Genomic DNA, 13,618 nt, shown 5'->3' on the forward strand with positions numbered 1-13,618 from the left:
GTCTTTGTCTAACTGAAATGTATCTACTGTGGGAGGATTCTTCTTGTCAAGTCTCTCAAAACAAACTCAGTGAGAAGGAGGCTTCTTATGATTTGATATGCACACCACAATTATTGTACGTTTAAAGATCACGTTTTTTGACAGGGCATAAGTAAGTAAACTAAGATTCAGATTTTACGACCATTTTCATCAATATGATTACATATTTTAGGTTCATTGTCGTGTATTTTGACACTTTCATTATTGTTCAGTAATTATTCACCTACAGGATGAGTATGTACAGATCAACTGATAATTGTGCATGACAATCAACATGATCAGCAAATTATTGTCTCAAGTTTGTAACCATCACAGGTACTTTAGCTTGAAGAACATAACAATCAATAAAAACTAAACACTTCTACACATCCAGACAGTTATGAGAAACCACATGATCTTCCTGTACAATGCCTGTTACACTGACACTCATGTTTATAGGCCTTACAATGTTGACCTCAGAACTTCAAGCTAAGATGCAGCATACATTACTTTTATGCATTATAAGTCATGCAATTTTAGTGTGTCAGCAAAAATAACTACCATTACATTTGATCTATTACCAAGCATTGTGCCTGTCGTGTCATGGATATGTAAGACAGTGCAGTTAGCTCACATGTTCAAAATATGCGTTCCTTCTAAAACTGCAAACATACATTCCTGACTAGCTTCAGATGATAAACATATGTATCTTAGTTTAATAATGTGACTTCTGGGTACTCACTTTAACCATTGGCCCGTTACTACAATATATATAAAACCGCTAACTCACAATGTCCGACTGTACCAGTGAGTGTCGACAGGTGACATGTAGTTTCATACCTTTGTGCAAACTTGGCACAATCAAGATACTGTACATGCAAACGCTGAAATATGTATTTCACATTGTCAAAACACTGGAGTATGTTCAGTATCAAATACCTGGATTTAGCTTCACAGTGTATATGAAGTTCAGTAAAACTAGCAGAATTCAGCGCTCCTTAATTTATCATTGACATCAGTTTGCTTACACTCACTAAAACCATTTCTTCAAGAACTAACTGTGCAGAAAACAATTTAAAAAGTCCAACTTTCACAACAGAAACTATGCTAGCAACATGTAGATGAAATTCAACAAACATACGCAAGATGTAAAAGTACACAAAGCACCTGACAAGATGGACTTTGAAATAACGACATTCTGAATACACACAACATTTAATACAATCCGTGAAAATAGCCAGGAGGCTGTATCACAATCACAGACACACTGAAGCACCCAGAGTAGCTCAGAGTAGCCGAGAGTAGCCCGCACATCAGCAAGTATGAACACAGCAGAGGGCCGACAGTGGCACTTTCTCAGGAAATGTTGCTGCAGGAAGCCTTGGCTACAGTGAAACCTTGTCAGTCAGGAACCTGTTAATCCACCTCACTCCAAAGAAATGTTCACAGATTACAGAGCCTGTCCTGAAGTATCATCAGAGATGGAGTCATGAGCCTGAACGATGTTCCAGTCAACTGAAAACTGTATCAACTGTTCTCTACAGATGTTCCAGTCAACTGGCAAACTGTATCAACTGTTCTCTACAGATGTTCCAGTCAACTGGCAAACTGTATCAACTGTTCTCTACAGATGTTCCAATCAACTGAAAACTGTATCAACTGTTCTCTACAGATGTTCCAATCAACTGAATACTGTATCAACTGTTCTCTACAGATGTTCCAATCAACTAAAAACTGTATCAACTGTTCTCTACAGATGTTCCAATCAACTGAAAACTGTATCAACTGTTCTCTACAGATGTTCCAATCAACTGAAAGCTGTATCAACTGTTCTCTACAGATGTTCCAATCAACTGAAAACTGTATCAACTGTTCTCTACAGATGTTCCAATCAACTGAAAACTGTATCAACTGTTCTCTACAGATGTTCCAATCAACTGGAAACTGTATCAACTGTTCTCTACAGATGTTCCAATCAACTGGAAACTGTATCAACTGTTCTCTACAGATGTTCCAATCAACTGGAAACTGTATCAACTGTTCTCTCCAGATGTTCCAATCAACTGGAAACTGTATCAACTGTTCTCTACAGATGTTCCAATCAACTGGAAACTGTATCAACTGTTCTCTACAGATGTTCCAATCAACTGAAAACTGTATCAACTGTTCTCTACAGATGTTCCAATCAACTGAAAACTGTATCAACTGTTCTCTACAGATGTTCCAATCACCTGAAAACTGTATCAACTGTTCTCTACAGATGTTCCAATCAACTGAAAACTGTATCAACTGTTCTCTACAGATGTCCAATCAACTGAAAACTGTATCAACTGTTCTCTACAGATGTTACCGACTGGGAAGTTTTGTATCCATATATCAACATTTAAGTTTCACGATTTATCAATAACAAAATTAGTTATTCTGTGTATGATTAAAGTAAACAAAGTTGACTTGTGATAAATTAATGAAAAAAATAATCAAAGCTGAACCACTTCCTGTTTGATGTCTTGACGTACAGCATGGAGATGTCTGGAGGGTTGGTCAACAGGACTAACATAGTTTCACTTTATCTGAAGCTCTGTAACCATCATCATTCCACTAGTCGCCACATACATATACGTGACATTATATCTTAGCAGTAGGCTGCAGCAGTGCTGCCACAAGAATGTAGAACAAAAACAGCTTCATTACTTTATACATACTTCACTTCAGGATGGTTTCATGCATTAAGTAGCAACAAGTCTTGGAGACCTAAGCAGTGCTGTCAGCAGTCGCTGGATAAGACAGTTGATGGGGAAACATAGCTCCCTGCCTACTTATTGCACACAGCCCCCAGCAAATACTGCAGGAAAGTAAATGAAATATTTGACAAGATATATTTCTAGAGACAAATTTTGTATCGGATAAGTGATTTTCATCATAGCATAGGAAAAAGTATTCTTATATTGCCTAAAGATGACTGGTTAATGTGTTAAAATATCAAAGGTGATCCTGGAACCTATATTTTCCCTGACTGAATTATTTCCTTTCAAAAAATTATCAATTTATTTTCTTCACTATCATGAAACATAAAATCCAAAATGCCAAAGACTTTATCCCACAAAGGACAGCCAGGAACTGTGGAGAGTTCATGTCTGTCTACTACAGCTGATGATGAGCAAGAGAGGCGGTGATGACCTGAGAAACCCCTGCTGTGTCCCTACAGCATCCAGCACGGCTTAGGAGTAGCTGAGGGCCTCCATACAGGAACTGGGCCCCTTCAGAGACAGACCACCTATCACATGTAGCCTGTTCTTGAAGATGATACATGCACATGAGCAGTGTGTGGTTGGCAGGTTCGAGATCTCCGTCCATGTGTTGCTTGCAGGGTCATATACCTCTACAACTTGCAGAGGTTTGCCAGTGTTACCTGCAACGTCAATGCAAGGTGGGTGAAAACTGGGAGAAAATCTCTTTGATTTGAACTTCTTCATTTCCAGAATGGATCAGTTTCTGAGACAAATACATACTAATCCTTGCATACAAGACAATACCTAGCATCACAACAAATTCAACTGAAATGCTAATTTACATCAGTATCTAGTGATGTGATATTGGAAACTTTACATTTTCATTGACAAGGTAGTTATCTCTTATTTGTTCACCTGAAACAATTAGTTTTTTTACCAGTAAAACATATTTTACTGAAAGTGAAACCTTTACATAGGCCGATCTCTTTCTACAGAATCTTTTCTGGTTGTCACAATTTATCTACAGGGATATATGGTGCATACATACCTAGTCCACCAGCACATACAACCTTTCCTCCAACAATCCCAGCGGCCATATCACCTCTCTTCGTAGGCATCGGGGTGCCCACCTTCCAGGTTTCTACAAGCAAAAACACTAGAAATAATGACACTGCAGGGTGGATTGAAGGAGCTCATCTCCATGTGTACAAAGTTTCTTGAATTAACATAAACTGTTTCAGAGGTAAGTTGAAAATTGATGCCATGAAAATGGAACAAATATCATTCTTAAATGTCCTTAATAGCAAAAGGCACCTGGTCTTTGTGTGGGCTGGTATATGGCAGTGATATTCATTGTGTAACAATGTTCCAAGTGTAATATAGTGTGCATGTTATCAAGTGAATGGAAGTGGGGTGCTATATCTAGACAGAGTTGTGGAATGCAATACAAGCTAATAGGCATCATCAGTGACAGTGACAACAGCGTCGAAAGATCTAGTAGTTTTTCCTCAGGTATAGAAGGGGAGATAACTCTTGCATCTCATCTCACATTTTATCTCAAGCCATGAAAAGACCAGTGAGTGAGTGAGTTTAGTTTTACGCCACACTCAGCAATATTCCAGCTATATGGCGGCGGTCTGTAAATAATCGAGTCTGGACCACACAATCCAGCGATCAACAGCATGAGCATCGATCTGCGCAAGGTTGAAAAGACCAGTATATTGTGTGATCACTCTATACCCTCTGATACTATGCCTAGACCTAACGTCAGAAGTTGGATTACTGTTACTGAGAGGTAAAAATTACCACTATTGTTTTTATTTTAATAATCACTGCTCTTGTATGATATTACCTTTGAATGTGTACAGCCATGCCAGTTTGTACTGCCACAGAGATACCTCTCGATTGATGGGTGAACTTAGCTAGTATCAGGACACAATTGTTTATTACGCTCTTTAACAGACTGATGCTCAGAAAACTTTTCAGCTTCAACTTTGGAAAATATATGTAACAGTGCAAAGTTTCATGAAAAAATAGCTATTAGTTTTAGAGTGGCATGAGGCTGGACAGGATTACTTAATGGAGAAATGGACAAACAAATTGATGAAACTACTCCCTGTATTACACTTGGGGGATAATCATGAAACACAAGTTTCAGAAATTGGCTTGAAGCCTTGAATTCTGTGTCCATATATTCACTTATACACAGGTAACTTGTATGAACATTATGGTAGACACAAGTGCTATGTATTTCACCCTCAAATGAGAACATAGGACACTGATACAATATTATACAAACCATGATGACAATGAAGAATGAGGACATTTATGGACATGCAACTTCTTTATTCTGTACAGGCAACGTTTTCGACATAGATTCTTATGTCGTTGTCAAGCAAGTGGTTGAGTTTTGCTTGACAACGTCCTTAGAACCACTTGCTTGACAACATTAGAATCTATGTCAAAACGTCACCCATACAGCATAAACAAGATGTATAACCATAAAAGTTGTCCTCATTCTTCATCTCCTCAACTTCTAGAATGCCAATCAAAGCAGTCATATGATGACAATATGAAATAGTGAAAGTTGCATCTGGACATAAAGTTCAGCTTTACATCATGAACGTATAAATGGTAATGGATACGGCCAAAATAATACATATGTTTTTATTTGGAATTTATTTGTTTTGAAGGTTTGTCAGAAAACTGATAAAGTTGACGCAAGCGCACAAACTGGGATTTATAGTAAAATGTTTAAGCGGGTTGCATTCACTGGTTTCAAAGGGGATAACTAAAAAAATCTGCTAAGAACTACAGTAATTCAATACAAAACAAAATAAATATATCCTACATATTACCACATCATGTATGGTATATTTGCACTTACTTTTCTCTACACTGAAGACTTCACAGACATCAGAGAAGCCGAGGTCGGGTGGTTGTTGCAGTCCCCCCAGACTGTAGATGTTGGTGTCATCTGTCGTGTACATCGGGAACACCCGCTTGCTAGGAACAGGTGGTAGCTTTTCCCACTTCTTGGTCTCGAAGTGATACACCTCAAATGCATCTGTGGGAATCTTACCCTGTCGTCCACCTGTAACAGATGCCACCAGCTCTCCATTGCTCGAACCTGTTACAGCTAACACATGTGCCTAGAGCAGTGTAGGAAAGATGTAGAAAATCTAGCCTGTCCACAGGACTTGCAGGTCAAATTTTTTACCAGTCCTGCCAAAATCTAGCCTGTCCTCCAAATATAAATAAAACACCTTCGGCAGTAAATATTCAAAAAGGTTATAATCATTATATATATGTTATTGGTTTGCTAAAATTGACCCGACATGAGGACGGACTATAATTTTTTTTTAACCCGTCCTCCACAAAATTCACCCGTCTTGGCCGTTGGGACGGGCTATCTTTCCTACACTGCCTAGAGTCTGAAGCACTCAGTTAGATGTTGCAATGTCATGATACAATGACTTTGGTGTTAAATGATTTGTATCCTGATACAGTAATTTTTCATAAATTGATATTCTTTTTAATGCAGATGAATCACAACCCTGAATCGTTCTTTTAAAATATCAGACTTCAAAGATATTTTAGGCAGATTCATCAACCAGAAGGCAATGTAAATGTGTCTATCTAGAGCCAACTGGGAAATACTAGAGCACCTGTTCCAGCTCTTTGTAGAACAGTTTCTTTTAGCAATTTCAATCCCATATTATTCACCTGTTTTTATGCCAGTATAATGTGTACCAGTCATGATAATGTGCAAGATGTATCATGACACAAGTTGTAAATTGATGTATCGTGGCAAGGTCCTAACATCAGTATACTGTATCATTATATTGTCACACTACTAGTGAACTCAAACATCTCCTTCATCCAAGACATCTTTAGATCATGTTCCTTCCATGAAGCCAGTGACAGATACACTTCCTGCATCATTTCATTAAACTATAATGAAGCCAGAGATACTCCTGACATTTATAATGTATGTGACCATCTGCTGCTCCAGTTGACATGGCTGGCATACTGATGTACACATGGACCTACCTATAACAAACAGGTCGGATCCGATACAGAAGGTAGCGGAGGCATAACGGGGTGTTGGCATCCCAGGTAAACGGCGCCACTTGAATGGATCTGAGTCAACGTCCAACTCAAAGAAGTAGTCATTAGGATTTGTATCTTTTCCCATGCCACCAAGGACAAGAATCTTCCCATCTGACAAAACAAATAACAATGCTGTACAAAACATCTCATAGAATATTGTAAGTGTTACCATGTAATGCAATATAAACTTCTTATCATACCTTTCTCTCTCTTTATTCACAACAAAGTGACTGAACTTTTACTATTACAGACTATTCTTCCTGTATTGCCCCAATCAGTGTAAACACTGACTCTGAACTGCACTAAACACTCCACAATGCAGTAAACACTGTATTATCTCAATGCAGTAAACAGAATAGTATCGTATAATTGTTTAATTGTAAGGTGTTTCAAAACACTGTTATCTTCAATATTCCAGCTATATGATGGCAGTCTGAAAATAAACGAGTCTGAACCAGACAATTCAGTGATTGACATCATGATCATAGATCTAAACAATTGGGATATGATGACATACATCAACCAAGTCAGCGAGCCTGACCACCAGATCCTTCATCGCCTTTTACAACAAGCATGGGTAGCTAAAGAACAATTCAAAACTGGATCTTTACGGGTGTCAAACTATGTAGTGTAGTTAACATCATACTGTCTCAGCGGAGACATCACACTCACTGCAGGGAACATGACAGGACCTACCTTTCACTAATACAGACATTCCGAGGAGCGGTTCAATCATGCTTTCTCCCGTCGTCCACTCTTTCTTATCTATGTCGTACACTCCGACCACATCGAGGGGGTTCTGGGCCTCCGACACGCCTCCAATAACTATGATCTTGTTTTTCACTGCTGCCACACCAGGACCAGCTCGCTTCGTCGGCATTGGTGACAGCTTCTTCCACTTGACTTCCTTCTCACTCATGTCATACACCTCCACATTGTCCAGAGGTGCCCCCTTCTCGTCACATCCCCCCACCACATACAGGCTGTCCTGGTACGTCACTGGCGTTGCAAACACCCTCTTCGTGGGCATGGACTTCATCGACTGCCAGCGGAAACTTCCTGAAGACATTTTGTTGCTGTCAAAACTGTTAAAAGAGTCAAGATAAAAAAGAGCAAATTTATCAGAAACATTTACAAGTTTATATAGTGATATCAGACAATGCCATCCCCTTTTCAAAATGCCATCCCCTTAAGCAAAAACTTCTACTTGCTCTTGCAAGCTACATGACTGAAGACAGATATTGTTGTTTTTGATACAACTGAGCAGAGCTTTGTCTGGTATTTCAGAGCTACTAACATTTACCTTTCTTTATGAGGAAAATGTGATTGCAATAGATATAACCTGGTATTTAGTAACTTCAACTTTCAATCTACAAGGTTCACAGAGTTATGTCATGTATCCCGTCAAAGTGCTTCACAAATGGTAATACTATAGGAGTACTGAGCAGTGTATGTATTTCCTTATGTTTAGCATGGTTTAGTGATGAAGAATCTGGGGCCTGTGTCTTGGATTCGAACCATGGCCTTCAGATACAAGGTCTGTGGGATGAGTCAAGCCCTGATACATACAAAATACAGTTTGTGAGTCGTGGCAGTCAGTGTTTTGATCAATTAGTGAAATGGACCAAATAGTACAAATAACAATCGCTTTTCAGTTGTGACAGTTGTCAGACTGTCCCACTTGGTTGTTTCAAAATCTATAAATGTCTTTGTCTGAAATATGTTGCTCTTGTGGGATTTCACCGGGTAAGCTCTCCCCGTGTAGAACACACACACGCACACACACACACACATTTATGAAATAGGTCCGACATCATCTCATGAAGACACTCATGTAATGATGATATCCATTGTCAAACGATAACCAGACGCACATTTTTTCATTTAATCATTTTAAGTCTTGTTAAATCAGATGGGCAAGATACATCACACAGTGTCCTTTCAACAACCGGAAGGCTACAAGTAACCAAACCAACCAACCGTTACTTCTGAACAGACGAACTAGCTGACTTGGCCAATTTGACACACTGATCGACTGCAGTCGGAATCTTTGAATCTGATGACTATCACAAGTGGGCTGATCTAATATGTTAATCCACTGCTCGCGAGATGAATATTCTGCTATTATTAGTTGTGGTACTAATTCTACGCGTAATATAATTGATGTTTGTGTGGCAAGAGGCAAAGATTGTTAACATGAACACATTCTCACCGGTTTCCTGAAGTAATGTTTTGATGTAACTTGGGGAAGCGACCTCTCTGTTCCGCAAGGTAGACAACTCTGTTTTCGCGTGCGCATGACATGTGAGTGTAGCCTGTCTCACATTCCCTGAATTGCATTAATTGCCCATAGGCGATCCAGGGGAGGGGTTCGTACCATAAGATCTACAATACAACCGAATGAAATTATTTTGTGACTATACTAAATAAATGTATAAGTTTATAATACCTTTCCTACTGTTGTTCTTTACACAACATGCTACCGTTTGCTCGGGACCAAATTTTTAACCAGACTGAATGGACATAAAACCAACATTTTACGTCCGCTTCGAAAGATGGTTCTTTTGGTTTCCCCCCTAACGGCAGCCACCCAGACACACTAACAGGGGGTATGTTGCTATGGTTACTCTTCAAGTGACAACATGCTTCTTAACCATGACTATTTCTGCACAGGATTTACACACACGGCCAGTGGGAAACGGTTAAAGAAGGATTCTACCATGGCTACGTGAAATGCTCGAATTTGATTGGTCAAGCTATAAAATCAGACGGTATCAATTTGGATTGAAAATGCGTCTGATTTCACGGCGCTTCACTGCGCACGTATACAACACTGCCGCACTACTTCAGCTTGGCCACCAACATGACTAATATCAACACAACAGACGTGATGGAAATGCTGATGAAACATTTATTAAACCTCGAAAAATACAATTATACGATTTCTCCTCCACAATTATTAGGGGACCTCACTATCATAATTATTACCTTCTATTATAAAAATATTCAAAAACAATTACAATACACAGCCCCAAACATAAACAAACAATATCCAATATATAAATAAAAAACCTTGTAAAAATACATCCCTATCTATTTGTGCGGCAAAACGTTCGTAAACTTTTACCTACCTGGTAAATGGTATATTTGTTTCCGTTTAGAATGGGAAATTCGCAAGATAACGGTCAGGCGAAACACAAAATTCGCCACTCATACTCCATCATGTCCCGTTGCATCGTTCAAAATGTCAAAAACTGAACCATGAAACTTCAGTTCTCTGCCACCTTCCCCGAAGGCTGTCACTGCTATGTTCGTACACTTTGAAAAGCTTGGCCACAATCCAGTCCCAAATGATGAGAACAATGTTCCAAGGAATCCCAAGTTAGTCGCATGTACACAAAGCTGCACTGTCACTCTTCCTCGCATGCCGGGGTGGAGGCACGTACGTGAAATCATGATCGACACCCGCCGGTCATAAAAAATCAACAGTCTTTGATGAGTTACAGGTTATAGGTCGATCAGAAAAGGATCTATTCTTCGATTCTGCAGGGTTCAGGTTCGACAGTCCGTCAAGTATTTTCCACTGTCACGTCGAATTTCAACCTTTCGCAAAATGTAAACACTGGCTCGTCCGCCATTTCAAACTGTTGCGTAACTGTCTACTTCCAAGAAAATAAGTAGGTCAGACGATTCCATTATACTGTGGCCAGGGGGGTACAGTAATACGGCACACAAAACAATAGGCTGGTTTGGTCTTGTAGAGTTATGATTATAAAAACCAAGCTCTTAGGTGTTACATTATTGCATTGAATAAACAGTAGTTTGTTTTCTTTTGACAGAATATTTTTTATGTTGCAATGTTAAAAAAAATACGAACGGAACCTACCACTCCTTTATCAGACGAGTTCAATTCGTCTCTCATCCCATGCCGGATTACGCAGTGTCTTCCGCAGGACGAGGAAGTTCGATGTTAAATCGGTTATGGTAGAATGGAGATAAACATATTGTGTTTGGAAATTAGATGAATGTTAGACCGAATTGATAGTCTCTAAATTAATCATTTGAAACCTCACGCTACGCGTTCGGCTTCAAATAAAATTTAGAGACTATCAATTCGGTCTAACATTCATCTAATTTCCAAACACAGTACGTTTATCTCCTAATTGCCTAATACCACCCATCCATGTTTAGGGAGCCGCTATCCACTCAATATAATTGAATTTATTATTATCTAAAATAAATCAATCACTCTTGTAACCGTTATTAATTGGTTATAAAGTAACTACTCCTGATAAACTTATACAATTTTTCAATTTAGGAATTCATATCTTACAAGAGTTAAGGAGTCGGAATATAATCTGCCGAGCACTAAGAAAGCATACATTTGAAAACTGGATTGGACCAAATATGTACCCATATTATCGACACGCTACTAAGCTGAAAACAGTCAGTCGCTGAAACACGACAAAGAAGCTCCAGAAAGTAACCACGATACCCGTTTGAAACAAATCACCAGCGAAAACGTATTTCCTGTTTGTTTTGTTTTAGCCTCCATCAAACCAGGGATACTCTACAATACCTTATATAGTCTCCCTGATCAAACGTTGGTGTATAATCTTTTTTGGTTTCCTCCGTATTAAGTCCTAAAATTGCGCAGCAAAGAGCATGCACTGTCTGGCTATAAAAGTCCAGATTACTTTCGGAAATCGGCATTTGTTTTAAAGGATTTTCGAGGTCAAATCACTACGCCACGTCTTGACGCTGCGACAAGGCGCATTGGCACTGAAGAAAGTCACGCTGGAGATTACCAATTTTCTGTTGCCTGAATGTTAGTCTGAGCTCGATATCACGGCTTGCAGCTCGTTACAACCAAACAGGTATAACAAATGACCGTCCCCGTACAGGCAGACATCGAGTCACCACTGCAGCCCAAGATCGGCCCATCCGGGTACTACATTTGCGTGATCGTACTGCCACGGGTGAGAGCACAGCAGCCAGGGTGCCTGGATATCCGGTCAAACTGTACGGAACATGTTGAAAGAGATTGGTCTGAGAGCCAGGAGACCCTACGTCGGGACCATGCTACGTGGTCACCATCGCGCTCATCATCTCCGTTATCTAAAATTATCCACTTGGTTGTATAGACATTTCCTTCTTCTAAACTGATGTAAAAATTCATGCACTAAAGTCTATTTGTGAACGAGTTATACATGTTTGAAAATACAACATTTTTGCAACCGATTTCAGGCCTATGCTTTTCTTTTATTTGGATAGTATATATGATCTAAACGATTGACTGAATCCGATAGGATTTTAATCATAAGCATGTCATTGTTTCCATTACTAAGCAATTACCCATGAAGGTCCGGGTTAGAATATTGATCTTCAGTAACCCATGCTTGTCGTAAGAGGCGACTAACGGAATCGGGTGGTCAGGCTCGCTGACTTGGTTGACACATGTCATCGGTTCCCAATTGCACAGATCGATGCTCATGCTGTTGATCACTGGATTGTCTGGTCCAGACTCGATAATTTACAGACCGCCGCCATATACTTTAATATTGCTGAGTGCGGCGTAAAATTAAATTCACTCATTTAATCACTCACTCACTCGCTCACTCACTAAGCAATTCGGGCATGCATCATTTTGACAATTTCATGTGTTTCGAAACTTTTGTTTGGTACTTTTTTATGCAATGTAAAATCTATTCGAGGACAAACAAGGTTAGCTAAATATCCTTGTGAATGTGGCTCTACATGTATGTGTAACATTCAGTGAGTGAGTAAGTGAGTATGGTTTTACACCGCTTTTAGCAATATCCCAGGAATATCACGGCAGGGGACACCAGAAATGGGCTTCATACATTGTACCCATGTGGGAATCGAACCGGTCTTCGGCGTGACGAGCGAACGCTTTAACCACTAGGCTACCCACCGCCTCTGTAACATTAAAACATTGTTTCTCTGTGTGCTATGTGTGCATTGTACGTTTATTCAGTTTCACCATATCTCCAAACGGCCGAGTGCTTGTGGCTAGAATGTGTTCTTCGCGAATGCCGATGTCATCGCCAATTTTCAACTGTCCATTCATTAGAACTGGTCTTCAGCATCGATGCTCACGATGTCAATCACTGGATTGTCTGGTCCAGACTCCATTATTTACAGACCGCCGCCATATACTAGTAGCTGGAATGTTGCTGAGCACAGGGTTGAACAAACAAACAAACAAACAAAACCGTTCGTTTTTACGGCGGGTGTGCCTTATACCCTCAGTGGAATCTGTCACGGCGGATTATTGAGACTGGTTATTCTCAGGCTTTGACGTATTATATTTCATTATGATACAAGCCTTGTAACTGTAAAATTGGATCATACGATTGCTATCTGATTTGAGGAAATCGCCCTTGTGAATCCATGCCTCCCGCGTTTCGCATCATGGTCAAGACTGAAAATACTCTCTTCGCTCAGTGCACTGAACATGAGCCATGGTATTAATAGTATCCTCTGGCTCTGAGATGGGGCCTAGCATCGTTTCTGAATATCAATAAATAATATCATGGCGAGGAAACAGGAACGGGTTTCACACATTGTGGGAATCGAACCCACTGCCTCAGTCTCAATGCACAACACTTCAAACTGGATTTGACATGTGTTTACTTACCAGCCCCCAAATCCAGAGGTATATAACGTGACTATATACTAGTACATCTGAATGATATAAGTAACCAATCACAATCCAGTATTTACTGAAGTCACAA

The 13,618-nt window shown here is 39.6% G+C and overlaps 1 protein-coding gene across 1 annotated transcript; it reads right to left on the reverse strand.

Moving 5' to 3' along the window:
• Positions 1-2,148: 2,148 nt before the first annotated feature.
• On the reverse strand, positions 2,149-9,090 carry LOC124288591 (kelch domain-containing protein 8A-like). The gene is made up of 6 exons (XM_046725141.1): positions 9,073-9,090; positions 7,557-7,945; positions 6,801-6,971; positions 5,635-5,841; positions 3,796-3,888; positions 2,149-3,427 (listed from the first exon to the last, which is right to left on the reverse strand). Exons 2-6 carry the CDS (start codon positions 7,927-7,929, stop codon positions 3,237-3,239), a joined length of 1,035 nt encoding a protein of 344 aa, XP_046581097.1. The 5' UTR covers positions 7,930-7,945; positions 9,073-9,090; the 3' UTR covers positions 2,149-3,236.
• Between the last annotated feature and the right edge of the window lie 4,528 nt (positions 9,091-13,618).

This window comes from Haliotis rubra, unplaced genomic scaffold, assembly GCF_003918875.1.
Source record: "Haliotis rubra isolate DU_JTF1 unplaced genomic scaffold, ASM391887v1 Scf420, whole genome shotgun sequence".
NCBI classification, from domain to species: Eukaryota; Metazoa; Mollusca; class Gastropoda; order Lepetellida; family Haliotidae; genus Haliotis; species Haliotis rubra.